The sequence below is a fragment of the Hermetia illucens genome, chromosome 2 (assembly GCF_905115235.1).
Source record: "Hermetia illucens chromosome 2, iHerIll2.2.curated.20191125, whole genome shotgun sequence".
Lineage (NCBI taxonomy): Eukaryota > Metazoa > Arthropoda > Insecta > Diptera > Stratiomyidae > Hermetia > Hermetia illucens.
In genome coordinates, this window is record NC_051850.1 from 59339421 (window position 1) to 59366476 (window position 27056).

At 42.8% G+C, this 27056-nt stretch overlaps 1 protein-coding gene across 1 annotated transcript; it reads left to right on the forward strand.

Moving 5' to 3' along the window:
- Positions 1–923: 923 nt before the first annotated feature.
- On the forward strand, positions 924–27027 carry LOC119649735 (mpv17-like protein). Its single transcript, XM_038052018.1, has 4 exons — positions 924–1275; positions 1494–1582; positions 26445–26557; positions 26692–27027. Exons 1-4 carry the CDS (start codon positions 1153–1155, stop codon positions 26946–26948), a joined length of 582 nt encoding a protein of 193 aa, XP_037907946.1. The 5' UTR covers positions 924–1152; the 3' UTR covers positions 26949–27027.
- Positions 27028–27056: the final 29 nt, after the last annotated feature.

Genomic DNA, 27056 nt, shown 5'->3' on the forward strand with positions numbered 1-27056 from the left:
TAAAGTTATAATTGAAATTGATTGTCTGCAATGAATGGTGCTAAATTACTCTGGCACTGTTTCCGAACGGGGACTACAAACAACAGCAAATCGATTTAAATTGCGCACTGAAATCTATTCCAAATTGAATTTCCCAGATTGCATTCATATTTACCTGCGCTCAGAAATATGCACAGAAAATCCTCAAAGATATTTCATTTTCTTGCAGAAATCGATTCCTTTAAGAATTATTTTCAGGCCATTAAGGTTGAATTTCCAAACGAATGACGGAAAGCAAGAATGAACCCGGAAGCGGAACTATGTACTGCCTGAGGTCTTCTCGACATGAACTAGATTCATACGAGTGTGACACATAAGATGACGATATTATGCATGCACCACCCCACTCACAAGGACACTGGGACATGTCCTTGCAATCAGTGCGCCTTGGGAGTAGCTGGCTGACGGAGCATGTCGTTGTTGCTGCTGCAGATGAAGACTGCAAGTCTCCTTATGGGCAAAGTGAATCACTACCGACAGCCCGCATGCAGGAAGTTGTGATAGCAAACTTGGTTTTCACGAGCGCGAGGGAGTAATTTTCAAGAGTTTAACTTACAGTTGAGATGCGTATTGGAATTTTCAGGCAAAGTGAGATGGCCCCAAGCCGGGACAATCAATTAGGTAATAGAACAGATGCTTTGTGTCCGCGGAAGTCTCAGTCTAGCCACCCCTGACAGAAAGCTTCGGGCTAGGTAACTCTAACATGGGAACCACGAGCGAAATTATAGGGCTCTTCTTATCTACGTACTATGCTTACCCATTTTTTAACGAATTCATTAAACGATCAATTTAGATCACTTTAGGCTACGACACCGCTCGAATAGCGATGCCACACATGCTCCTCAACACGCTGAAAACTGGTTGGAACGTATGAAGTCAGTTGGGCTTCTAGTTCGCTTCGGGGCAACAACAAGTTTTTGAGTCTTCTTTTATCGATACTTCGCGCAAAATTTTTCAGTTCTTATCGTCACCGTCCACGAGTAACTTCTTCCATTTATCCTGGAAATTTCACGGCATTTTAATTACACTCGGTTCCGGAGTGCATGTGCAGTGGGGTTGCAAGGACTCCCTGGAAAAATTGAGGGCGCGGAAGCGGAGGAGCTGTGAAGGAGGATGGCAGCTGCAATGGCCCGGAAGTTGTTTGCCAGGCATCCGTTTGTAGTGAACTGTCTCACATACGGGTCGCTGTATGTGGGGGCTGAGTTCTCCCAGCAATTTATAACGCGAAAAATTTTGGTAATGAAGTGTTAAGCATATAGCATTTGATGTAGAAGTAGACGAGCTTGAGCTGTTCATGTAAAATATAGTAAAACATCCCCACACATGCACACATACACCATCCGCATGCCTTGAAAGTGAACATCATATGTGTGATGTCAGTTAGATGCAGGCAGGAAGCAGGCATAAATTGCACCCGCATTCAAAGTGCTAATACGGATACTGGTCTATTGCAGGCGAAGCCACAAGAGGACATTGATACCCCAACACTGGGCCGATATGCAATCATGGGCACTTTTATCTATTCACCGACGTTGTACACATGGTTAGTTGTTTATTTGAAATTTTCTAAAGAGCACCCACTTTTCATTTAACCGAACTGCACCAATTCACGTAACCCCTGTAGATTTTAGTACTCTCGCTCATCCAGATGTGGCTGAACCAGTGGCAATGCATATAATTGTGTGTCGATTCCGACTTTTGTGTATTTAAACTGAAATTAGATTGGATCAGTGCTGGGTTGACTTTAGTGGTTCGGATTTTTCTAGCAGGCATAGAAGTCCTTCTCATTTAAATGGCGCCCACATCATGTACAAATCGATATAGTGAATTGACGCGGAATCTGTGGAGCTGTTTTCAAGACTAGGCAGACTCAAGTAGTGCCGAGATAGACTGATGCCCACGTACCATTGCCGGGCTCATTTCGAAACAATTTGTCAGGAAAGAGAATCCACAGAACTAGACTACTACTATCGATTACATAACTGAAATCAAATCAAGATTTAACCGAGTAGCCGAAAAGCCAAACAGGTTTAGATGAATACTGTTGGAGGCCGTCCAAACTGGGTGAAATCTAAAGCGCAGTTATCATCATATTTTATGATCATACAGTTTCAGTCACAGCTAGCATTTCTGTTGGTTTTAATTTGAAATTGTCTCCCCAAAATATAATTACATGACTTTATCAGATGTATCAGCATAAACAGTTGATACGGACGTAGCGCGAATAGATAGATAATCGTTCAAGGAAAAGTACTCGTGGGTTGAGCAGGGGCCCATAAAATTGTTTCTTGTGCGTACGGTGTACCGAGATTTTAGTTTTAATTACTTGAACAATTGGCAAAAGGAGCTGGCCGCGAAAATGATAACTTTTGTCGATCTGTTGAATAAGAGTATGAACTTTTCGGTACGCAAGTTCATAGAAATGCTAAGCACTAGTCAGAATGAAGTTGATACCCTGATTCTGTGAAAGGTTAGGGTGCTAGGTTTCTCCCCAACTATTGAATAGATATTTGATTGAAAGCTTGTAAATTTCGGTTAAATTCATTAAGCCCTATCGTGAATTATCTTATTATTCTCCATTTGGTTAACTTAAAGTTAGGGGTCTTTCCGGAATTGTTAAATTAAACGGAATGGTGAAGCCAATTTCTAATAATTTTTACTAAGTGGCGAAGTAAGTGTCTGGGACCTATTCAGTTCGTCATGTCTTCTGGAGCATAAAATCAGGAATTGGCTGATAATCACTACCTTCATCGTTCAGGAAACATATCCGTTAATTGGCTTGTTCCAGGCTAATATGGTAAACAAATCTAATTGTTTCTTTCCTCTCTCATTTCTGCATAGCATGATACTAGTTCCATGATTCTCATAGTTTCAAATTTCTAATTTCTATAGTTCGCATCAACTTGATGCCGGAGACTTAGGACCCCGCAATTCTCCCCGCAATTTTCAGCTCTGGCCAAGCTCTGGTCAATAGGGTGGATTTACGGCCAATATAATTTGTAGTCATTATATAAAGGAACATTTAACATCTGCGTGTCACTTCGGTCACCCTGCTCCCGCGGCAGAGGTGAGGTAGCATATAACGACTTGCCTCCCCTCCCCACTAAAACCAGGCAGAGGTGAGGGAGCGCCTGACCACTTGCCTCTGCCGTGGTAAGAAATCATAGGGCTGTCATCGCCTAACAATTTGAAAGTTTGGGTGCTAAGCACTAAGCGAGGGGCCCGTGGATCAAAAAAGGGGGAGTAAGTTCCTCTCCATTTGGTCCGGTCCGAAATCAAGTTGATGCAAACTTAGGACCTCGCAATTCTCAAAAAAAAAAATATTAAAATTTAGTCATTTGCTTATTTTATTTCCAGATTTACTATTTAATTCCTTTTTAAGGTTTTGTTTGCAAAACAAGACCTTATTAAAATAGGTTCTATGTCTGCCTGTTTTTTTTTTTGAGGAGGAGGAAATCTTCAAAAGACACTGGCCTGGACACGCCAGCCTGTAGGATTCTTACCCACTAAAACCACCCCGACTCCCTACAGCTTGGTTCCTTTTCGTCGACGTACGTAACCGCGCTTTTCTGGTCTCCATGGACCATGGAGTTAATCGCATCCCAGTCTTCCTGACATGCTAGCATTCTTCGCACCAGATTCTCTGGTACGAGCACCTCTCCTCTTTCTTTCCTCCACAAACCTTGAACAGTGGAAGAATACATGCTCTGGGTCCTCTGGAACTCCATCGCAGTTTGGACAATCGGGTGAGGTATCTAGTTTAAACCTGGACAGGTACTGGCGATATCCCCTATGCCCGGTGAGATTATAATTAATCTCACCGTGCCGTCTCTCCAACTGGCAGGGATGAGCCTGTGTGTCCACCGACCCTTTCCCGAGCGTTCCCAACGCTCTTGCCATCTATTTAGCGATCTCTCCCTTTCGGCATTCTTCATCTGCAATAAAGGAGAGATAGACTTCGCATTATATATATTCGTCATCTCATCTGCCAAGATGTCAATGGGCATCATTCCAGAAATAACGAATGCTGCATCATCTGAGACAGTCCTGAATGCCGAGCACACCCTTAGGGCTATTCTTCTGTAGACTGAACTTAGTTTGTTAGCGTTAAATGTAACCTGCAATGCCTTTCCCAACACTGGAGCTGCATAGAGCAGGATCGAACTCACTACCCTAGCTTTAAGCAACCTGGAAGCATTCCGTGGCGCCCCCACGTTCGGCATCATTCTTGCCAGAGCCACACTTGCAGTGGATGCTTTGTCATAGACATACTGCACGTGTGGCTTATAGCTAAGCTTACCATCTATCATCACTCCCAAGCATTTGATCGCAGGCTTAGAAGTGATGATATGATTCCCAATTTGAATACGGGCAAAATTTCTTTTATGGCGCTTGGTGATGAGGACCGCTTCCGTTTTTTCGTCCGGAATTGTCAGACCAGAACTCTCTAGCCAACCTTTAACAGCACTGATCGCTTTGCATGAGTATAACTCAGCATCTTCGAGATGTTTTGCGACAACAACCAACGCTATATCATCGGCGTAGCCCACCACCGTGGCTTCCTCCCGAAAGGGAAGATTAAAAACATCGTTCTACATGATGTTCCACAGGAGTGGGCCCAGTACGGAGCCTTGTGGGACACCCGCGGAGATAACGTACTCCTGGGGTCCGTAGTCAGTGTCATACCAAAGCCTCCGTTCTTGTAAATAGCTGCAAGATATGCGGGAATACCAATCTTCGCCAGAGATTCCCGTATTAGATTCCAATTGGCTGAATTGAATGCATTTCTCACATCCAGCGTCACTACTATGCAATATTTGCTAGTACTGCCCTTTCCGTGGGTTGCATCTTCAGCCAAGCCAGTAACCATTTTGATGGCATCAATGGTTGATCTGGTTTTACGGAACCCATACTGCCGATCTGAGAGACCTCCCTGGCTGTCAACAACCGGGCGTAATCTATTATAGATTATTCGCTCTAGCATTTTGCCCACAGTATCCAAAAGACGAATAGGTCTGTAGGAGGTTGGCTCACCTGGAGGTTTGCCAGCCTTAGGCAGTAGCACCAACTTCTGTCGTTTCTATGATGCAGGAAATATCCCCTCGGACATGCACGCTTCGAACAACTCAGCGAACATGTCCGGTCTGGATTTCACGGCAACCTTAAGGGCCTTATTCGGCACACCATTCAGACCCGGAGCTTTGTTATCTCCTATCCTAGCGCAAATTTCCAGCAGCTCGTCACTGGTGACTGGCGGTATTACCGTGCCGTTCAGAGGTCGCTGGAAGCTGTCTATGCCCTCCTCTTGCTAAGGGAATAACCCCTGGATAATTTTTAACAATAGTGAAGGGCACGTGGTCTGCGGAGATGATCGGACTCTGAATCGCCCCATCACGATTCTATAGGCGCTCCCCCACGGGTTTACGTCCGCTTCTAAACAGAGCTCCTTAAAGCATTCCCTCTTACTCTGTTGGATGGCGAGCTTGAGGATTTTGCGAGCTTCCTTATAGGCGTGCTCTTTTTGCCCTTGGTCGATTCTGCCTATCGCTCTTTGAGCCGCTCTTCTGGCCCGGTGACAGGCTGATCGAAGGCTGACCAGCTCAGCATTCCACCAGTACACTGGGGAATGAGCACATCCTCGGCATAGATGCGTCACACGCTTTGGCGATGCATTGGGCCACATGGGCAGCTCTTTCCGTAGAGGCGCCTGCTTTATTAGGTTGGTCTAACCACACCTTCACGAAGGTCTGCTCATCTAGAGCTTTTGTGGACCAGACTGACATCTTTCTTGGTTTCGAGCATGGTGGTCTTATGCCCGGTGACTCCACCCATAGCCCATGTAGTGCTTACTGACGCACCAAGGCATACCACGTGCCAGTGCAGGGCTGACAAAAGTTAAGTTTACGATTGAGGTAGACCCCCCTTTGAGAAAGGTGTTTATATATCCTTCGTTGGCCAGAACGACATCCAACTGTACGAAAGCGGCTAATAGACTGCGGCCCCTTGCATTTGTCTCTCTGCTACCCCACTCACGGGCCCAAGCATTGAAGTCACCAGCAGTCACCCTGGGACTACGATCTCTTGCGTCGAGAACAAGACTGTCAAGCATTTCCTCGAATTCGGGCAGTGGCAGGCTTGGTGGGGCGTAACAGCTGTACACATATACCCCATTTATTTTCGACCACACAAAGCCGCTGTATGTCTGATTCCCAGTATATTGTATGGCTTGTCCACATGCCCATATCGCCGCTCCACCAGACGAACCACACGCCACCGTGACGGTTTCTATAGGATTCGGTAATGATGGTAATTACCACCTCGGATTCGTAGATGGTCTGCTCGAGTAAATCTTGAGCGACCCTACAATGATTGAGGTTTATTTGAATAAACCTAATTTTTTCATTGAAGTCAGCGCCTTTCTAAATTCCGGGCATTTACCACTTCCGGCAATATGCCGGTAATCCCGTCCCTCACTTCCTTCGTACAATAAGTTTTTGGGGAATGTCTGTCGGTCTGTCTGTCTGTCACAGGCACTTTTCTCAGAAATGGCTATACTGATTGACACGAAATTTGGTGAGAAGGTGGGACCTGTGGACCCCCAGGCATGCAGTGATTGATATCCTTCTACGTTGAGATTTAGGAGGGGGAGGGGGGTTCCCATACATGTAAAAGGGGGGGGGGTGTACAATTTTTTTCACCAAATATAGTCATGTGGGGTATCCAATGAAAGGTCTTAATTATTACTTTTCGAAGCCGGCCTTTTAAGTTTTAAGTTTTAAGATTTGTTAAAAAGGCGGGGAGTGGGAGGGGTGGAAAGTGATGATTTCTTTAACGGACCCATTCTCAGAAACTACCCAAATGGGACCTATTCTCAGAAACTACTGCATATCGATATCTGTTCAAATTAAGTTAATAATAGTACATTACCATATTTTTGGGGAAATTGAGTAAAACACCCTTATATGAAGCATATTATCTTTATCAAAATCATACTGTTAGTAACAAAGTTATAGTAGCTCAAAAGTTGTCTTTACCGTGTAAATTTACAACTCGAAGTACTAAATCTGACATGCTAAATGCATATTCTTAGAAGCAAACAAAACCTTTCATACCTGAAGCGCCCAGCTTCCGGTTTTCCGACTTATTTAATATTTTAACTTTTTAAGCTAATATTAACAGTTTTTCCTAAACCATAAAACAATTGACCCTCTGAATAAAAATATTTACGACATTTTAATAAGGTTTTGCGAAACCTTCTTAAAATCGGTTCAAGATCAATCACATCCAATTTACACTGAAACGACTGTACCGACTGTACTGACTGATAAGAACCTCTTTGTGTACTTACTTACTTTTTTGACTGATACTGATTTAACTTTTGTAATGAGATTCATGGTCGGATAGAATTGATCGAAGTCGACCAATAGACCAGAGCTATCCCAAAAATCCTAAAAAGATGGTGAAATTGGCGTTGAACGTCCGTCCGCAAATAGTGAAGTTCTACTGAAGTGTCCCGTCAACACGCACTTGCACAGCTCTGTGCAAGCCAGGCTTTAGAATGTGCGGGGGGGGGGGGGGGGGAATTCTTTTGAACATTTCCGTCTCTCACATATCATTTACCAAACCCATGCGTTTTTTAGTCGATGCGTGGAATCGCTCCACCAGAAATGGGGAATATCGTGGGTACCTACCGGAAAATACCTGCAAAGCTAAACAAGAGGAATAAGAAAAGACCCGGATACCGCGATTGAGAAGCAAGATTCAGGGCGGATATCATCCCCGATCGATAGTTTCTCTGCCTTAAATTTGCAACAGGGTGCAGACAGTAAAGTGTAATTTGGCACACATTGCTAATTGGAACCACAAATTCCAAGGAAACGCGGTAGCTGTTTGATGGTTTTCAGGCGCGTAAAACCCGAGATGATATGTCCCTTGTCGGGATTCATTCGCTAATTCCAGCCACGTATTCCAAGGAAACGTGATAGCTGATTGGCGGTTTTCAGGCGCGTGAAATTCAAGATGATACGTACCTTGTCGGGGTTGATATAAATGGTCCTAATATCGTTCATAACAAATTTGTTCTTCTGGATGCTCAATGCTCCCATTAAGAATAGCTAGCGCTGATCGGAAGTCTCCCTGATGAGCAGCAAGTCATCTAAGTGCACGAATAATCGATGACGCAATTGAGTTACGGGTTTGAGGTGGACTGCAGAACCCAAATGGCATGTTCGCGGACTGATAGATAAGTCGCTCTGGAATTTGTCAGCACGCATCCTTCAGGGATAAACTTGTGATAAATCTTGCCTTTGGGACACGACTCCCTTCGATTAGAGGTGAAGGACAAACATCCTCCATGGTTACACTGCTCAGTTTACGCACAACAATGCAAATACACACTCTCGCACGACAAGGGTGACAATGTGATGACTCGACCCCCAAAGCCAGTAGCCGATTGATTTCAACATAGAGAAATTTCTCGATCGCAGGGGCACCTAAAAAATGTCGTTGCTAAATTTGTTTATTACTTCCGATATTGATGACTTATGTCGTGAGATTTGTACGTTCTCAGCCCTTCGATTCGAGTGAGCCTTGTTTGCCAGTGTTTCGTCAACTGATGTTGATTGACGTTCCCGAAATTTGAACATATGGAAGGCGCAAATAACATTTGTGGGAGTTCGCATTTGCACTCAAAACCGGTACCAGGTTACAAATTCTGTTAGTGACGTAATGAGGGGAACGACAACAAGTTCGATCTCGAAACGTGATGTCAGCTGGCACTTCGCCTACTGTCAAGTGGCTAGCCCCTTCAATTGCCTGTCTTCAAACCATTCCAGTTACGACTGTGAGACTCGTGCATAGACGGATACCATGGCTGAGCCGGCTGGTTAAAACGACAGAGTAGTGGAAACGACGGCTGCTCATTATTAATTGTTAATACTGAAGTAAGCGAAGTATACACAGCTTGGGTTTTTGTGTCGCAAATTCTGGTACTCCAGAAATTCATTCTCTGTAGCTTGGGATTGTTACAACGTCACATGTAATGACCTCAGAATTGAAAGCGTCGATTTTCTGGAAACTATTGGTGGTGACGTCAAATTTATATTGTTCAAAGTCAAAGAATCGGACGTTTCTACACAGTAACATTTTGAGTTACCGTGGAAGACGTCGTGGTAATGTTCACGCAGTCACGTGCGTCTGAAACAGAAACTCCTTGATTACTGGGGCTTGCTTCTTGTATTTGACAATCGGACATAGGAGCTAGGGCGTATTTGGATGGACCCTGGGATCCTCCAGACGATCGGTACCAGAATCCCCAATCATCCGATGATTCGCGAACCATATTTGCGGAAAGTAGAGATGTTGCAACTCTGCCAATCTATTGCCCTTCAAGGATCTTCTAGCTGATTGGCTACCAAAAACCCAGGTTTAAACTAACTATCGCAGTTCTCAGTTCGAACTTGAGTGCAGTCTTCCACAATTCAAGGATTTTCCAATCATCCAGTGGTTTCTATATCTGGCGAAGGTTCCCATGAAAAGGGATCGGCCTGATTCGTCCAACTGATTGGCGCTAATCACAATACCTATGTTTTAGTCTCTAAAAGGGATGTGTGCATGAGTACACCGTTACTAGAAATCCTCCTGTATACTTGAGTTGAGCTTTGCCGCCACGCGAGAAAAGTCCTAATTGGTGGGAACACCATCAAAAATCAGCTTATAGGACGCGATAACAGGGCAGAAACGCACATAGGGCTATTTCCTAGGTTTCTATAGCTGTGCGTAATACAGGATAGTTTCGATGGACTGTCCTGTCTGGCAAATATATTGAAATGGATGTAAGAGATTATGCGGTTGAATATTAGTTATAATGTAGTTGTCTAAAACCTTTTAACTTTTTTCAATGAAAATACTGGCAGGAAAGTTGGTCTGGAAGATTTCGGGTGATGAGGACCACTTTTGCTGCTTTCGAAAGTAAAGACCTCTTTTCCCGGCTTACATGCCCTGGCTATATATTTCAAGGTTGTTCAGCCCCTTATCACCTTTAGGAGGGATCTCGAAATGATTTCTAAGCTCCTCTGGGGTAGGTTGAGAAGATGCCATTCATTCGGAGTGATTTCTGTGGATAACTTCAAGTTCCGTGCTCACGTCTTTTTCTATTTTTCAATGTCTCTTCTTCATCCTTTCATGCGTTTCATGCCTCTAACCCATTGCTAGGGATAGATTTCAGAAGTTACTCACTTTTTCGATTGATGTCACAGTTCCGCAGATCTTATTATGGTCGTTGGCGTTGCAGCAGAGGAGAAATGGCAGCGCCTTCACCAATTCACCAGTCTATCGAATGATTCCGATGGGATTTCAGTTTCGTCTCCTAGCCAGCAGCCCAATGCCATGACTATCTCCCGATTTCTCTGCCGACTTCTAATAAAACAGCCACGAAGTCAATGTTATCATTGGAAATTGCTCTTGAAATTATTGTAGATGCGCTTTTGCATGGTGGAGGTTTACTGGAGGTAACTTAAGTTGCATGGGGTAATATCCTCTCCCTCCGACATGGCACTTCCTCATGTCTTGTTGTTCGCCTTGCACCCTAAGAATTCTAGGTTTAGGTCGTCTGAATTCTCTTCCTCAGTGCGCAACAATTGCTCTTCGTTCCTCGATCCTGCTCTTTGGATATGATCTGCGTTTCCTTCGGGAATCTCAGTAGGTTCTGTACCTTTTCCTGGTATCCCCTTGTAAGTTAATGAGGCAACGATGTTTAATTGTCCCCAAGGATTGGTCATCGGCGAGGCCTCCTAGCCCTTTTATAAGCCTCAGGCTTACCCGGAATTTCCTTCCTTTAGTTCGGGTTTTTTTTAAGCATTTCGCTCTTCTGGGCTCATTTCGGTTCTTCTTGGTCTTATCCCGAGTTTTCTAAACGCCCCTTTGAGTACTAGGTTTTTATTCATATAGCAGATCTCATTTAGCGCCTGAGTCAATACGCCTGTTTATTTCCTGATGTCTGGTGTACCGACATCAGACACACCTTTGCTGCTTGGTTGTGGTCTCCGCATTAGGCTTAAGTTAGACTTGGTTCCTCTGCCTGACTTCCTGTTTTCTCCTTGGGTGTATACACCTGATTATCAGTATTGCGCCGATATGTCTTTGTTGTTTTGTTCATTTTAATCATTTGATTCATACGAATATGGGGGTTAAGATTTTAGCGGTGCCATAGGACCCCTGTAGCACGGTAAAGTCGAGCTTGCTCATTGAGGTGGGCAGGTATCAGTGACGTTCTTTTTGAATGCACTCACTGCTTTGATAGACGAGGGCTTGGCTCTTGAAAGCCATGTATCGATCCCTCGGAAAGAGGTGGTTTCGCAGAAACGAATATTCCGCACCAATCTACCCTGGAGTTTACTGTACAAGCTCGCCTGGCAACTTGTGTTTGGAGGAGCAGTCCATATTCGCATGTTATACGATTGAGGATCGTGGCGGAGTGCTTCTTCCATCTCTTCACCTCTTTGTCATCGTATATAAAAGGTTCATAGGGCTGACAATATTGAGCTTGGCTAGTGAGACTCTAGCTATAAGGCTCCTGGTAATTTCACTATCTGAGATTTGACAATTGGTTTTCTTAGCTATCGATTTGATATTCAGGAATTTTGAATTAGGGCAAACCATGAAAAGGAGGTTTTCGATTCGTTAAGGTCGTGCTAGAGCTAACTACAACCTTGAAAGTTTTGCATTTCTACTGGTATAGGCTTCTGGTATTAGTTTTAGGTTTGTGGATTTCTAAATCAGCTTAACATCATCGACTTATTTTGCCCTTGGCTTTTATGATAATAATAGTCGGCGCAAATATCCAATTTGATCAGGGCCTTGAAATGTGTTATAGTACTTAACTCAAGACTATAATGCTTTAATCACTGAGCCTTCCGGACATCTGGTTGTATTTGGATGTTATAGTATGCGCCTGGTAGATTAATTAAAAAGGATTACTTAATTTTTTCTTACCCGTCCAGCTCGTCAATGATCCCAGTTCCTTAATTCTTTATAGTCTTGCTTTGAATATGGATGTTGGTACTGAATTTTCGTGAGGATATCGCGATTTTCGGGCGCTATTTCCTCTACCTATCTTAACAAGTCCCTAGGACATTTCGGATGCTTCTATTGCAGCTATAATTCACTCACAGCTAAAAACGCTGATTTCATCTTGTAATCTTTTCAGCATATTGTGCTTTTCTGTCTGTTCTGTTTTCACTTATTTCAATAGCTGACCTACCAGTAGTGATAAAATTGTTCCTGTTATTTTATTTTCCGGGATGTCTGGAGTTCCTTATTCAGGCAGGCCTAGACTGGATACCGGTTGTTGCCCCGTTGATGGTGAATTATTTTATTTTAATGCAAATAAACATAAAACGAACGCATGTGTAGTATAATGAGTCACCCGCTATAAGTATTGAATTCTACCATTGCGTTCCATTACTTTGTGGTTAGAGTGCTAGACTGTCATAGAGGAAGGTCGAGGTTCAAATCTCATTGGTGGCGGAGACATTTATATCGACTCAACTGTTAATAAGGAGCTCAAGACATCGGTTTTGCGCCGGGGTCCACCAATTCGATATCCCTAAACGTTGTCTGGCGTCCTGACCTACGCCATCGCTCCATCTTAGGCAGGGTCTGCCTCGTCTTCTTTTTCTACCATAGATATTGCCCTTATAGACTTTCCGGGTGGGATCATCCTCATCCATACGTATTAAGTGACCCGCCCACCGTAACCTATTGAGCCGGATTTTATACACAAGCGAGCGGTCATGGTATCGCTCATAGATTTCGTTGTTATGTAGGCTACGGAATCGTCCATCCACAGGTAAGGGGCCAAAAATTCTTCCGAGGAATACATGAGGACTGGCAAGATCATTGTCTTGTACAGGAAGAGCTTTGACTCTTTGGTGAGACGTTTCGAGCGAAACAGTTTTTGTAAGCAGAAATAGGCTCTGTTGGCTGACAACAACTATGCGCGGATTTCATTATGGTAGCTGTTATCGGTTGTGATTTTCGACCCTAGATGCGAGAAATTATCAACGGTCTCAAAGTTGTATTCTCCTATTTTTATTCTTTTGACCAGTGCGGTTTGATGTTGTTGGTTGGTTGGTTTCCGGTGCTGATGTTGCCACCATATATTTTGTCTTGCCCTCATTGATGTGCAGCCCAAGATCTCGCGCCGCCTGCTCGATCTGGATGAAGGCAGTTTTCACATCTCGGGTGGTTCTCCCCATGATGTCGATATCGTCAGCATAGCCCAGTAGTTGGGTGGACTTAAAGACGATCGTACCTCTTGCATTTACCTCAGCATCACGGATCACTTTCTCGAGGGCCAGGTTAAAGAGGACGCATGATAGGGTCTATGACAAGGGGATGTCGTAGACCATTGCTGATGTCGAATAGTCTTAAGAGTGATCCTGCTGTTTTTATCGGGCCTCGCGCATTGGTCAAAGTCAACCTAGTCAGTCTTATCAATTTCGTCGGGGTACCGAATTCTCTCAGGGCTATGTACAGTTTTACCCTGGCTATGCTATCATAGGCGGCTTTAAAGTCGAAGAATGATGGTGCAACTGGTGTCCATATTCCAACAGTATTTCCATCGCTTGCCGCAGTGAGAAAATTTGATCTATTGCTGATTTGCCTGGAGTGAAGCCTCTTTGGTATGGGCCGATGATGTTCTGAGCATGTGAGGTTATCCGGCATAGCAAGCTAGAGGAGAATATCTTATAGATGGTACTCAGCAACGTGATGCCTCTATAATTGCTGCACTGTGTGATATTTCCCTTTTTATGTATGAGGCAGATAATGCCTTGTTGCCAATCGTCAGGCATTGATTCGCTGTCCCATACCTTGAGCACAAATTTATGAACCACTTGTTGTAACTGGTCGCCTCCATATTTAACCAATTCGGCTGTATCGGCTCCTGGCGACTTATGATTTTTTAGCCGATGAATTGCGCGGACTGTTTCTCCTATACTTGATAGTGGCAGTATTTGTCCGTCGTCTTGAGTTGACGGGACCTCCAACTCGCCGATGTTCTGGTTGTTCAGTAGCTCATCAAAGTACTCGCTGTTAATGAATACCTGAGTCAAATCAGTGTAATAATCACGGGCCAGCGCAATGCTGACGACATTCCCTCCCGTTGGGTACAGTAATCCGGTAGTGTACTTTTATGGTCTTACATGTAGTGCTCTAACACGCTTCAAGGCGCTAATCCAGTTGTTTTGTCGCACGCACGGTTATTATTGTAGAAATTTTATCCATGCGCCAGATGAGGATTATTATTATTCTTATTATTCTATTAAGGGAAAGTCGCACCGCGTCCTTGAAGAACTGGTTATAGTGTACCTATTGATCACAGTATCTCAAGCAGGCCTGTAACCGTTAGGAACTTTAGTATGTTCCCCACTTCTAGATGTTTCAGTTTTGCATCTGGTATTAAGTGTTCTCCCAGATGTCTCGATCTACTTTGCACAAGTGCCGGATACTGTCTCAGGACGTGTATAGAGGTTTCGTCCTCCTCCTCACAAAACCTGCAGGCAGCGCCGGTAGATATCCCTAGCTTCCCTAGGTGATAGTTTAGCTGACAATGACCAGTGAGAATTCCCACTATGATTCGGAGGTTATTTTTGATGAGGTTAAAGCAATCTTTTGTACGCATGGGTTCGTATCCCCCAATAAGCACCCTGGACTGCTCCATCCCTGGTAGGCCCGCCCAATATAGTTCCCTCAACTATGAGATGAGGATGGACTTACCGATAACGACTTTTGGCTATCGTATCAGAATACCGACTGGCTTCTGAGATGTGTGTATGCACTCCATAACGGTACCCGGGGGGTCCCACTTTGTTCACTTTCTCTAGCTTGAGCTTGAGCTCCAACGTTACACGCTGAAAACCCTGGTTTTAAGTGAGGTAAGATGGCAGCGAACTTGATGTCGCTCTAAGCATTGATAGCACTAAATCCGCCTTCGAAGCTTCGTTGTTTATCTAAAATCTGGAAATGGTGTTATCTCAACACCAATATCAAGTTGAGATTGTTCTAACCTAACGTTCTTTCTGTGAAGTTATATGGGAGTAGCGGATAGCAAGTGAGTTCCACTGTCATTTGAAAGTTTGAAGCCTTCGCTAACATTTGCCTGCGTTGTGTCATTGGAGTACTATGCCCTGTTCCAAACGAATAAACTTCGTGGGTGCACATACCATTTACCTGTCGAAATGTTGATGAGAAGGGGAAATTGGCAGTGATAGGTCACACGGTATGACAAAGACATAACTGCTACGCCAGGCACTGGAACCCACTATCTCAAGATTATTGCCGAGCGGGTTGCCACAGAAATACGTAGCGCAAAACAGTGAAGGAAGAGTGCAAGTCCCTCGGGAGCAGTGGGGGGGGGGCTTCCAACACATTTCAGCAATCCACTAAAGTAGGCGCGTAGGCGTGGTTTATGTACTTTATGGCAACCATATAATTGTTATCTAATGGACATGCTGAAAGTAGTTGAAAAAGGGAAGCTCGATGCTTGTGGTATATAATAAGGTATTTCTTACGCTGGACGCCAGGACAGAGGTAGTTCGTCAGGCGTTGCCCTGCCTCTACCCTGGATGCGGCGTAACCGGAAGTGGTTACAGGATGGCGCTTCCTTAAATATCATATGGGGATTTTTTGAGGATGTAAACCTGCTTAAGTCTAAGCTGGGAAAGCCTTTTTTCGTAAGATTGAAGGGGATTAAGGCGAAGGTGAGGTAGCGTCTGATGAGTTGTCCTGGGTGAATCATCCGACCGCTTTTTGGTCAAGTATTTGTTCTGTCCAACGCGAGAAGTCCGTGGGCCATAAGATAGCGGAAAACAGTCCCGCTTCAGGTGGATGTATATGTATGTCAGACTATCGACTTTGGTGTGATATTGGCATACTTAAACGACAACCTCACAAGGCATAAAGCCTGCAGGATCTGCAGGTGAGGTATGTTTGCTTTTGATTAATTTTGTTGAATATGTATTTAAGATGCTCTGTGAATATAATAGAAATTGCTTCTGCCGATATGACAGTGGCGATTTAATATTTTCCATTGAGCCAATTTTTATTCGTTTCCGAGTTGCCATAGAACAATTTGCATTACTTCGCTCTGATTCCTGCAAATAATAAATATCATAAAATCGTCCTCGGTTACTCTTCCACATGGTGTTACTCTCATATCAACGCTGGTTGAACAGCACCTGGGGAATATCTTCGGATCCAGTGCTAATCTCTTGCCCTACATAATAGTCTAGGCTCTCCTTGATAGTTCAGCAACCTTGTTAAGCTGGTAGAAGTAATAAATCTCAGTTTTCCCTAACGACAGTCCCGAAGTTCCCCAGAAGATACATGATCATCTAAATTTATTTCAATTTAGTCATCATAATCTCAGCAATTGGAGTACTTACGATAAAATCATATATTCCCCCGCAAGGGAAAAACTCAATTAACATTTGCCAAATCAGAAAACCATATAACCGGTTCTCGGAAATGCACTAAGTTTCGTTGAGTACTTTTAGCTTTGCTTTACTTACCGCAATTTCGAAAATGAACTCAGCCATTGATGGGAGAGATATGATTTCCCTTGTCGTCTTGAAGTGGAAAAAAGCATTCCGCCCTGGTTGGAAAAGGCATGTTTCAGTCGATTTTGATTACGAAGGATTCACAATCTCAATACTGAGTCATCCGTTCTTGTTACACTGAACCTTTCATCATACTCACATCGGCTGGATGGATGAAGCTTCAGATATGGTAACGGTAGCGGTGGTAGCGTTAACATGAGATGAATTTCAATAGGAATTAGATGAACTGCGAATCTTTCCTTGTACCGGAGGAACACAAAGTCGTGTCGAATTACTCAAACAATCGGATAATGGATTATCGATTGACGACGACAAGGACGATGGATATAACACATTGGCATGTAGGTACATATGTAGAAATGTATGGTGAAAAACACTGAGGCATATGAAGGTAGACGTGGGCAAACACGTTAACGTGCGAGGAACATACCAATTTTCATGTAGGGACGCTTGCAGATGCTAACTTCGACCTGAATAGGCATCAACTTTTGTGATGCTATGTGAAATGAATTGGATGCATGTAAGGTGACATGACATCGATTTCGATTTGCAAACGATGAGTGATGCACCAAATGAATAATAAAACCATTGGAGTGTTTTTAGTAGAGTAAATTTTCGCCTGGGGAGCTGAAAATCACGAGCGGCGGGTGAAGCACGTGCACACGTGGACCGTGTAGGATCAATTTTGTAACTTTGTAACTTTTCCAGAAGGACTTATATTATCTAATTGTAAAAAATCGTGTATCATATTGCTAGCACAAATATGCTTTTTCAAATTATGTTTCGAAAGTTAATTTAATTTCGAACCCCATTATATAAGGTTTTCATTAGCAATGCTCATTTCAACGGAAGTAACATGAGCAGTAGGTAGGACAATCTCGTTTCAACTACGATTAGTTCTAATTACGGTGAAAATTTGAAAATGTGGAAATTTTTGCAAGTGGCTAAGTCTATTATTACACGATTACGTGGCTGCCCGAGTATTCGCCAGACAAAATTGTCGAGGGAGTAGGTTTCGCCTTTCGCTCGGAGGCTTCTTCTTTCTTCGTCTTATAAACATACCCCAGACCATAGCTCATTTACTGTCAGGAAGCATGACATTGGGGTAATGTTCTGAATGTTCTGCATCAACCAGTTTTAATCTAAATACATCGAACTTCGGGCCCCTGGTTTTGTTTGTATTTTCTAGGTGCCAATTGGATGATTTGAGTTTCTTTTTTCAGGTCATCATCGTTTAGTCAATCCAATCTGAGGCCTGTTATGAGATTTCTGCACAATGTAACTAATTATTGCCCCAGCCACCAACCTGAAACTGGAGGACCAGGTCTATATTATTGGTTGGATAGTGGGAGAATATACCAGTTTATGCAATCATCTACTTACATTTTCTTTATCAATTTCTCTGATTTTTTTATGACTTTTGCTGATACCTTGTCTTAAACCCTGCTCTTTTATTTGAGTTTAGGAGTTTGCTGTGATGGCAATATGTTGCGCAGTATTCCTATTCCTATTGAAATGTTTTCCATCTATAAGGAAATGGTACGTTCTGCATGCTTCTTTTCAGACTTTCAAGCGAAGGTGCCACATAGACTGTATTATGAAATTATTTTTTTCTACAGAACTGAGGGGCGACCGTTCTAAGCCATTGACGGCATGGTCTTCTTTTCAGAAAGTACTGCGGAAGTTTCTTAACTGGGTGTATTCCCTGGAGGATGTTTTCGAGGAACTGAGACAACAATTCGCTGGTTGTGCAAAGAAGCAGACCAAAAAACCACGCTTTGATAGTGTAAATTAGCAGGATCCAAACCCGCAGGTAGAAAAAATTATAGACTGGAATTCTTTCCCCAACCTTGTACTTTTGTCCGGATAATTGATGTTTTAAAAGTACATATGTGCACAAATTTATATATGTATGGTATATTTACATGTCAATTTATGGCCCATCATATTTAATCTCTAATCATAATTATTTCTAGAGTTTCAAAAGTCAAGATTGCATTATTTTAGATTCTAAATGCATAACTTTTATCAACTGCGCGTAAAATTGTCTATGGTATCATAAATTATCTGATTCAAAACTGCTGATATTTAAGACTAGCATCCATCCAAAAAAATCATGTTAATATATCTATTGGAAATCTAGCCATGGGAACCCTATTTACCTTTTACACCGATACTTCAACCTCGAAAAGAACTAGTTACATAAGTCCTACAAGGTAAATTCCAAACTGTTATGGGAGTGTATAAATAGACTGAACAAGCTCGGCTCGTTCAATAAGGTCTGGATATTCTGGCTTGCAGGCCGCATTGGGTTAGAACTCAATGAGGCAGCGGATGCGCTGGCCAGAAAAGGGGCACGCACTCCGCTACAAGGATTAGAGCGCTTCTGTGAAGTTGGAAATCGATCGAAATATAAATCTGAGGAAATTGTTCTAGGCGGAATGAAACAGTCAAGAGTGTTCACTAGGGGATATGAATCCATGCCTTCCAAAGATTGTTTGGACATCACCTGGTGCTCGTACGAAATAGGTTGAGACACTTGGGAGAATACTTAATTCCAGATACCTAGTTGAAATACTTACGTCGGTTATAGGCTTGAATTGGTCAATAGGTATATTGTAACCAGTAAGGGGGCACAATAGTTCCTTTGGGACGCAATACGACTTCGTTTGACAATATTATTATTACATAGAATGAATAGAGGCTTATCGCCGAAAGAAACTCTGGAAAAATTATATGATCGGCAGGTATCAAAGATATATGCATCCAATGAAGCTGTTGTGTTCCCCAAGACCTACAACAACAGAACAACCTGTAGTATTTCTGATATTATTTATATATATGATGCTTCCGGGTTAGCTTGAAGTCGATATATGCTTCTAATGTCCTTCAGCAGCCATAGCAAGGTATCTATTACCAGCGCTACTAGAGGCCACAGAACCCGCGGGCGACGTTGATAATAATCGGTGGCGCAACGATCTAATTGGATCAGGGTCTTAAAGTGTGTTAGAGCACTTCATTCGAGACCATTATGCTACACTATAGTACACTTTTGGAGATAATGTGGTCAGCGTTGGGCTCGCCCGGGATTATTATCCTGATTTGACTCAGGTATTCATTCAAAGCTGAGTCGACTGGTATTCGACCTTCCGTTACGACAGTCCAGTGCTCTAACCACTTGAGCCATCCGCATACACCAAGAGATCTACGTCCGACCAATATCTCGATCTTTCTCGAGTCGGCATGTGAAGGATGATGAGTCGATCTACTAGTCTTTCCAGTCCAGTTAAAAATAGATAGCAAGTTAGACTGATCGTTGGGAAGCTTTTTATGTCTGTGTAGATGGGTTCCCTGGTTTTAAAATAAAAGTCACCTTCACATTATGCCAGTGAATTGGAATATAAGTGTGGGATAGGCATGCACGGTATATATGCTGAACACCGTATATTCCTTGTATCTATGGAATGAGGTAAATGTTTATTTTATCTAGTCGAGTGATACTACTTTGCATGTCAAAGTCCAGTCTCGCGGTTCAGGAATGTATACACATGTCGCCCTGAGCTGAGATTTTGGATGTGGGCTGAGAAGTGCACTTCAAGCAGGTGGATTCATGCCTATTACGAATCAATAAGCCTGCGGTCTGAGGGCCTCATTTCGACTGGTACTCCCAATTCTCAGACAAGAGCTTTTGCTGAGTTTTTGCTTTATATTGTGAGATATATCATAATTAAGTGCCATGGCCTATGTTTTACCGGGGAAGGTATGCTAACCCCGGTTTCGCTTTTGGTTTCTTAGACGATCTTGCTTACAGAAATTTCGTACCACGGATTTAATGCATACCAAACGAATTTTCCTTTAGTTTTATTTTTTATGGTTTTCCAATTTTTAAAATTCATTCTCACTTCTCATTTAAACGTTGGTTTAGAGAGGATATTAGGTTTTCATCCCTGTGTTTTTCAATTAGTTTTTTTGATTGCCAGGAAGGAGGTGATATTTATTAGTTTGTAGGCCAAGTCTATTGGGGTGGCACTACAGATTTTACCTAAATACTGCGCCCTTAAGTGAAATCTCCAGCTGAAAAGGTATGGGATAAACTCCATATGGATCAAGTGAATTAGCAAATTCCGCTTATACAAAACCACGATCAAGTTCCAGAGTCTCCGATCATCTTAACTTGTTCAAAATTATTTCACCTAATTGGATCTCGGCGCTCACTTCTATTGTAGAATGTTGAATGTGGCTTTCTGGAAGGATTTTTAGGATATTCTTTCCACTTTTTTTATGCTTTTTGGGTTTATTTAGTGGCTCAACGTGATTAGCTTTTCACATATAATATTAATTTAGTTAGTCTTCTAGTTGCACATTCCTTCTGGAAGTGTTTTCGTGTTCTCAGGCCATCCTCTCCGCTTTATTATATTGGGTAAGGATTTGGTTATATTTCCTCCTTGTCCTCCATACCCTCTTGAATGGTATGCATATCTTCCCATCTGCCATAAGTTTGCACGGTTATGATTCCTTCAGCTACAATTTGTTCGTTTCTTTGTCAACCTAAAGTCAACTTAGTCTATCAACAACCAACTCAATGTTATATGTGATGTGTGTATGAGGGGGCGTTTGTAAGTCTACCAAAGATCCTGTGGATCATACGGAATGTCGTTTGCCAGTCTTATTCTGATGAGTGGTGTCACTAAGGCACTAGTAGCAAACCGCTGAACTTTGGATTTCGTGAATATGCATATCCTGGCTTTTCTGGACGACATGTCATGCTGGAATTTACCCATAAATTACCAAATTTATTAGCCATCCTAGCTTTTTTATGCTGAACGGTTACTCTGATTATTTTCAGCATTTGTCAGCTTTCGCTTACATTTTTGACAGTTAGCTGGGGCAGCTTCTGTCCAAATTGCCGTCTTTTAATATTTGGTGGTTGACTGCTCTTGCGTGCACTTTCTTACCATCAGGGTTACCTTCAAAGCGGTTGACCCTTCTCTGTATGTTGTTTTAGTCATTGTTGATCCATCAGAAGTAACCTCCCGGATATTTTTGCTTCCTGACCATATGATGGGTATTTTGTATTCCTAAGGCTATGTTTTTAGCGGAATGGTGACGAAAATGTCGAAAACCAAAAAGGGTATTCACCGCTATGCGTGGTGCTATTTGTCGTCCTTTGCCTGTTTTCGATGCTATACTATTTGTCTACTTTGTTCAGACTTTATGGGCGAATCTTGCGAGATTTGGAATCTGCACCTTTTGGCTTGTATAACCGGGCCCTAGAAAAAGTGATCCGCGATGTTGATGCAAATGTAAAAGGCACCGTCCTCTTCAAGTCCAACAACTGATGATATTCACATTATTGGAAGAACGTAGATTGGAACTTGGGACGTAGATTCTTCCTTCTTTTAGATGGAGTATCCGTCGTGAAATTTTGGGCTACACAAAAATGAAGGCAGGGCAAAGTACATGGTGGCAACCTCAGCAACAAAAACGAAAGAACCAACAGCATCAAATGATACAGGCCAATTAATAATAATAATAATAATCGTTGGCGCAATAATCCAATTGGATCAGGGCCTTGAAGTGTACTAGAGCACTTCATTCACCACAACGATACACTTCAGGATTACAGTACCCTATAGGAGACAATGTGGTCAGTACTGCGCTCGCCCGAGACTATTACCTTGATTTGACTCAGGTACTCATTCACAGCTGAGTCGGTTGGTATCCGACCTCAAATCGAGATTCAAACTCCACTGCTACCAGCGAGATTTGAACCGAGACCTTCCGAACGAGAACAGCCTTGTGCTCTAGCCACCCAGCTATCCGGATACTAGTCAATTGAAAACAATAAAGATTGGCAACGATAAGAGGTACGACGATGAAACCCGCGCACGGTTACTAGCAGTCAACAAAGCCTATTTCTGTCTACTCGAAACTTCTTAGTAAAGGGTCAAAGTCCTTACTGTACAAAACATTGATCTTGCCAGTACTCATGTATTCCTCGGAAACACTCCTTTATAAAATTCGCAAAATATGATGTGAACCCGATTTATATTGAACGTAAATCCGCCCATGTCTCAGACCAAAGCATAGTTCATGCCAGAAATTTTTTATTTAGGGTCCGGTCCGACTTAAAGTGTATTCGGACTTAGTACCCCTTAATCCCTAAAGAAAAATAAGGGAAAGGTTATGTACTCTGCACTCGTGAGGAAAATTAAATGTTCATGAGGAAACTGCAGGCTCAGAAAAGGACACCAGGAGTCCTTCTATTAGTCAGTCTAACTACCCCTCGAAGCTTGACCCCAGGTATTGAAAATTTCAGCCTCGAAGTACCGAGAGAACCGGGCGGTACATCGGATACCGGGCGATATCGGATACCGCAGTGGACTGCGGATTATCCTACATACTAGTTTGCACGGGAAGAGGAATATAATCGAATGTCTCCTCAAACGAGACCAACTTCAGTTAAAATGAGTATATGTTATTTGAACGCCGCTACTTCTTAGGCTTGATAAATGTCAGAATATAAATTTGAATCACTATCTCGTTGGAATAGTCCGCACTATCTACAAGGAGGAAATGGAGGCCGCAGCAGCCGCACCCATCAGATACCTTGGGGGAAAATCTGATTTTCGATCGAATGCAAGAAATAAACGGTTCGAGCAATTCATTTGCTGAAGAATCATTAATCGCCAGGAGTTGATGGAATTAAAAGCACCACGCAATTCGCCAACTTGCGCTCAAGGTTTGGAAAAGCGAATTAATGCTCGGAAGTCTCATCATAGGCTTTTACTCTACGAGACAATTATTCTGCCTCACGTATTCATCGGAAAGTTATTAGCAAGAAAAATTGCGAACTCTTAGTCACGTTCGAAGGGAGAACACTCCGAAGGATTTTTGGCCCCTACGAAAGAATGGACCAAAGGAGCGATGTCTATATTCTAGAAAGAAGGCGTACGAAACCAGGAAGTTTGGAGTTCCTTAATTAATCAGGCGTGGGCTGCACACTAGTTGGTACGCTATTGATGATGATCATGAAGAGGCTTGATACCTATGTTTATTCCTGAACCAATCTTTTTTCTTTCAGTTTAGTTGACAGTTGTAATTGGGAAGCTTGTCTCTATTGGAGGAATGGACAGCATTCCTAAAAGCTAACATTTTGACGTACATTGCCAGTCTGGCAATTTTGCTTGTTCGACCTTGACATTAAATTACAACACCACAAGGAGAAGGATACTTTCCTTGAATGATGAATCCATAGTTCAAGGTCAAAGACATGTTATCCGTGATTAACTAATCCTAGACTTTTATTCCATTCTTTCCGAGTTGTCACAATCTCGGCAGATGCCGGATTTTACCTAATAGTAGCACTAAGTGTCAAGAACTCAGGCTCGGATGATCTTACCTACTTAAATTATAGGCGCTGGGGGTGGTAGGTTAATAGGAGAATCTGTTAAGAACTTCCTGCAACAACGAACACGCATGTAGAATGGTATATTTCTGCATGGTTTGAACCAAGCTGTGTGAGAGTCCCAGGACATCAAGGGAGGCCATGAGGGATTGAGATACAATACCTATAATTGACAACCTTGAGACCTCAGATTTCTTTGATTTCCCGAGCCAGAGGCTCATAGTTCATCTTCTTCTCCACGTATTTTCGTTTAATGTTGCTAAAAGGGGGATATCAGCATCAATAATATCAGCGGAGGGCCTTTCATATTAACTAAAATCACGTCAGGATTGTTGTGTGGAATATGGCGATCAGTTAGAACACCCCGCTGCCAATACATGCTGTACATGCTGCGACGATGGATAACAGTCGACTCAGCTGTGAATGAGTACCCGAGTCAAATCAGTTTAATAAACTCGGACGAGCGCAATGCTAACAACATTGCCACCTATAGGGGACTGTAATTCTATAGTGTACGGTTGCGGTCTTAAATGAAGTGCCCTAACACACTTCAAGGCCCTGATCCAATGAGATTATTACGCTAACAATTACTATTATTATAAGCCAGTAAAGGGATAGCGAATACGTTCAATGCGCTTATTTTATTCTTCCCCGAGAGATGCGATTTCAGTACCAGCTTTTCACGTTGCAGGAATTCGGACAGCAGAGAGTTGGTAAGCAAGTAATCGGTCTTGTGTTTGTGTCGTCCTGCACCGTGTCCTTTTTAGGGACAAGGATGAGGAAGGATGGAAATTCCTCCAGCCGACTAATGACCTTATTTATGCTATGTGCTAACTGACTGTGTATACTGGTAAATTTCTTAAACCAGAAATTCTGCACCCGATTCAAACCTGGGCCCTTCCGGTTCTTCGAGCTGTTTATGGTTTGTCGAACTTCCTCTTTGGTAACATCTGCAAAATTTATGTCCGGCGTATGGCCTTCACCGGTGATCCACTCGGCATGCTGGGCGGGTAATCCCCAAAGTCCACCACAATATTCTGTCTGGGCGCTTTGTTGGGATTCGTTGAGAGATTTGAAAAAACTCCGCTGGTTTCTCGCGTAAGTTGCATTCTGGACACATCTGGACTGACTTTTGCCATACCGACTGCCTATGACAGAAAGTTTCTGTTTTTTTTTGTGTCCAGAATTTAAACTGCGGATATTTCACTGGGGATGGCATAGATCCTGTAAACCCTCTTCACTTTATTTCTCACCCGTCTGCTGGCATTACCAGGGTTGATCTGAATCAGTCTAGCAATGTGCCTTAGTGAGTGCCGCCGACATTCCAGACGAAATTTCTGTAGTGGATTTGTTCGGTCACTCAAACCAATAACGCGAAAGCAAATCTTCCAACCGTACAATTTGACAGCTGCAACTGCACCACAATACACAAATGATTGTAGTTGCAGCAGCGGCATATCAGCAAAAAGCCGGGATGCAATCTTATCATTGATTTGTGATAGAATTCTCGGAGTTGCCGGAGATGTATAGAGCTTGGGAATACCTCGTCTAAGCAAAGGATCCATTTCCGAGAATTTCATACACGCTCTTTGGAATCCGTCCCGAACCTTAGTGGAGACCTCAGCTGGACGGTGGAAAAGAGTGCTTCGGCGAGTACTGAAATTGTTGCCTGCAGTGTGGCGTGGTGTTGTTGATGTCATCGCTTCTGCTCCATCGGCTGTTCTTCTTCCATTCTTTTTATTGATATATTTAAATTCGTAATTTCTAGCCCATTCAATTCGTCTTAGGGGCGAGATTAGAGGCTAGAATGCAATGTCACCTACTGAATGTGACTCGAGGATCTCTTTTCGGTTTGTAAGAGCACACATTTACCTTAAGAAAAGTTAATTTGAAACGGTGGAAAGGTACATGCAGTCTTTCATTTAGCGTGTATTGTAAGCCACGGCACAGAAAAGAGGTATCTAAAAATAGCTGAATAGCGTTTCATATCATAGAAGTACATGGAAAAACACGAGGAAATTATTAGACCATTTCACACGCGTAAGGATTCCTTTAATTGCATCCGTTTTCTTTCAAGGATTTCTACGGCTTGGCGCTTTCTTTACTTTTGTCCCCGTCATTATATTTCAATCTCATTATAGCCTTGAATGCGATAGCTGCTAAGAACTCTCCCCTATGGGTATGCCTTTCAGGATTCCACCTTTGTGTACGGCGTACTTATTACACAGAACATCTGATTATATATCTTCGCCACTTTTTCACATACGTACGCATACAGACAAAGAAACGTAGTGATGAGAGCAAGGCCAACGGCATACAACCCTCTTTGCGCTGTGAATGATATGATGATTCTGGAATATTATTTCTAATTTCTATAGGTACAAATGGCTGGATGGAACCTTCCCCGGCACCACTCGAAGGATAATTGTGAAAAAGCTCGTGCTGGATCAATTCCTCCTTACGCCCGTGCTGCTTGTCATGTTTTACACAGGTAAGAACATCCACCGAGCAGGTGGCGAAGCTGTAAGTTCACAAAGTAGACACATTAGCTCCTTTAGCTCGTTATGTACAGCTCTCAGCAGTTTGCTTTTCCTCATTTTCTCCCATCTCATAATTAATTCGCAGGAATGTCACTAATGGAACGCGCCCCAGATCCATTCGAGGAACTTAAGCAGAAATTCTCGCCGACATTTCTTAGGTCGTGTATTTTTTGGATTCCAGCACAGTTTGTCAACTTCACCTTTGTTTCACCTCGATTCCGTGTAATCTACGTGGGAACTTGTGCATTTGCCTGGGTCAACATTTTGTGTTGGATTAAGAGGCAACGAGTAGCGGTTGAACCAGTTGAGGATAATGAAAGGAAAAAGAGTGAAATTAAGTAAGCAGGTGACCTGTAGTGATTGGGATTTTAGGTGAATAGCTTGGACGCCTTGAACGGAAATAAAGAACATTCTTTTGATATCTTGTTGCTTTCACTGGAGATATTTTTT

Bases quoted from the DNA above. Each gene is read 5' to 3' on its own strand.
- LOC119649735 (XM_038052018.1), top strand. From the start codon at position 1,153: ATGGCAGCTGCAATGGCCCGGAAGTTGTTTGCCAGGCATCCGTTTGTA. The intron at 1,583-26,444 runs GTTAGTTGTTTA...TAATTTCTATAG, and splicing joins TCACCGACGTTGTACACATG to GTACAAATGGCTGGATGGAA. The intron at 26,558-26,691 runs GTAAGAACATCC...ATTAATTCGCAG, and splicing joins GCTTGTCATGTTTTACACAG to GAATGTCACTAATGGAACGC.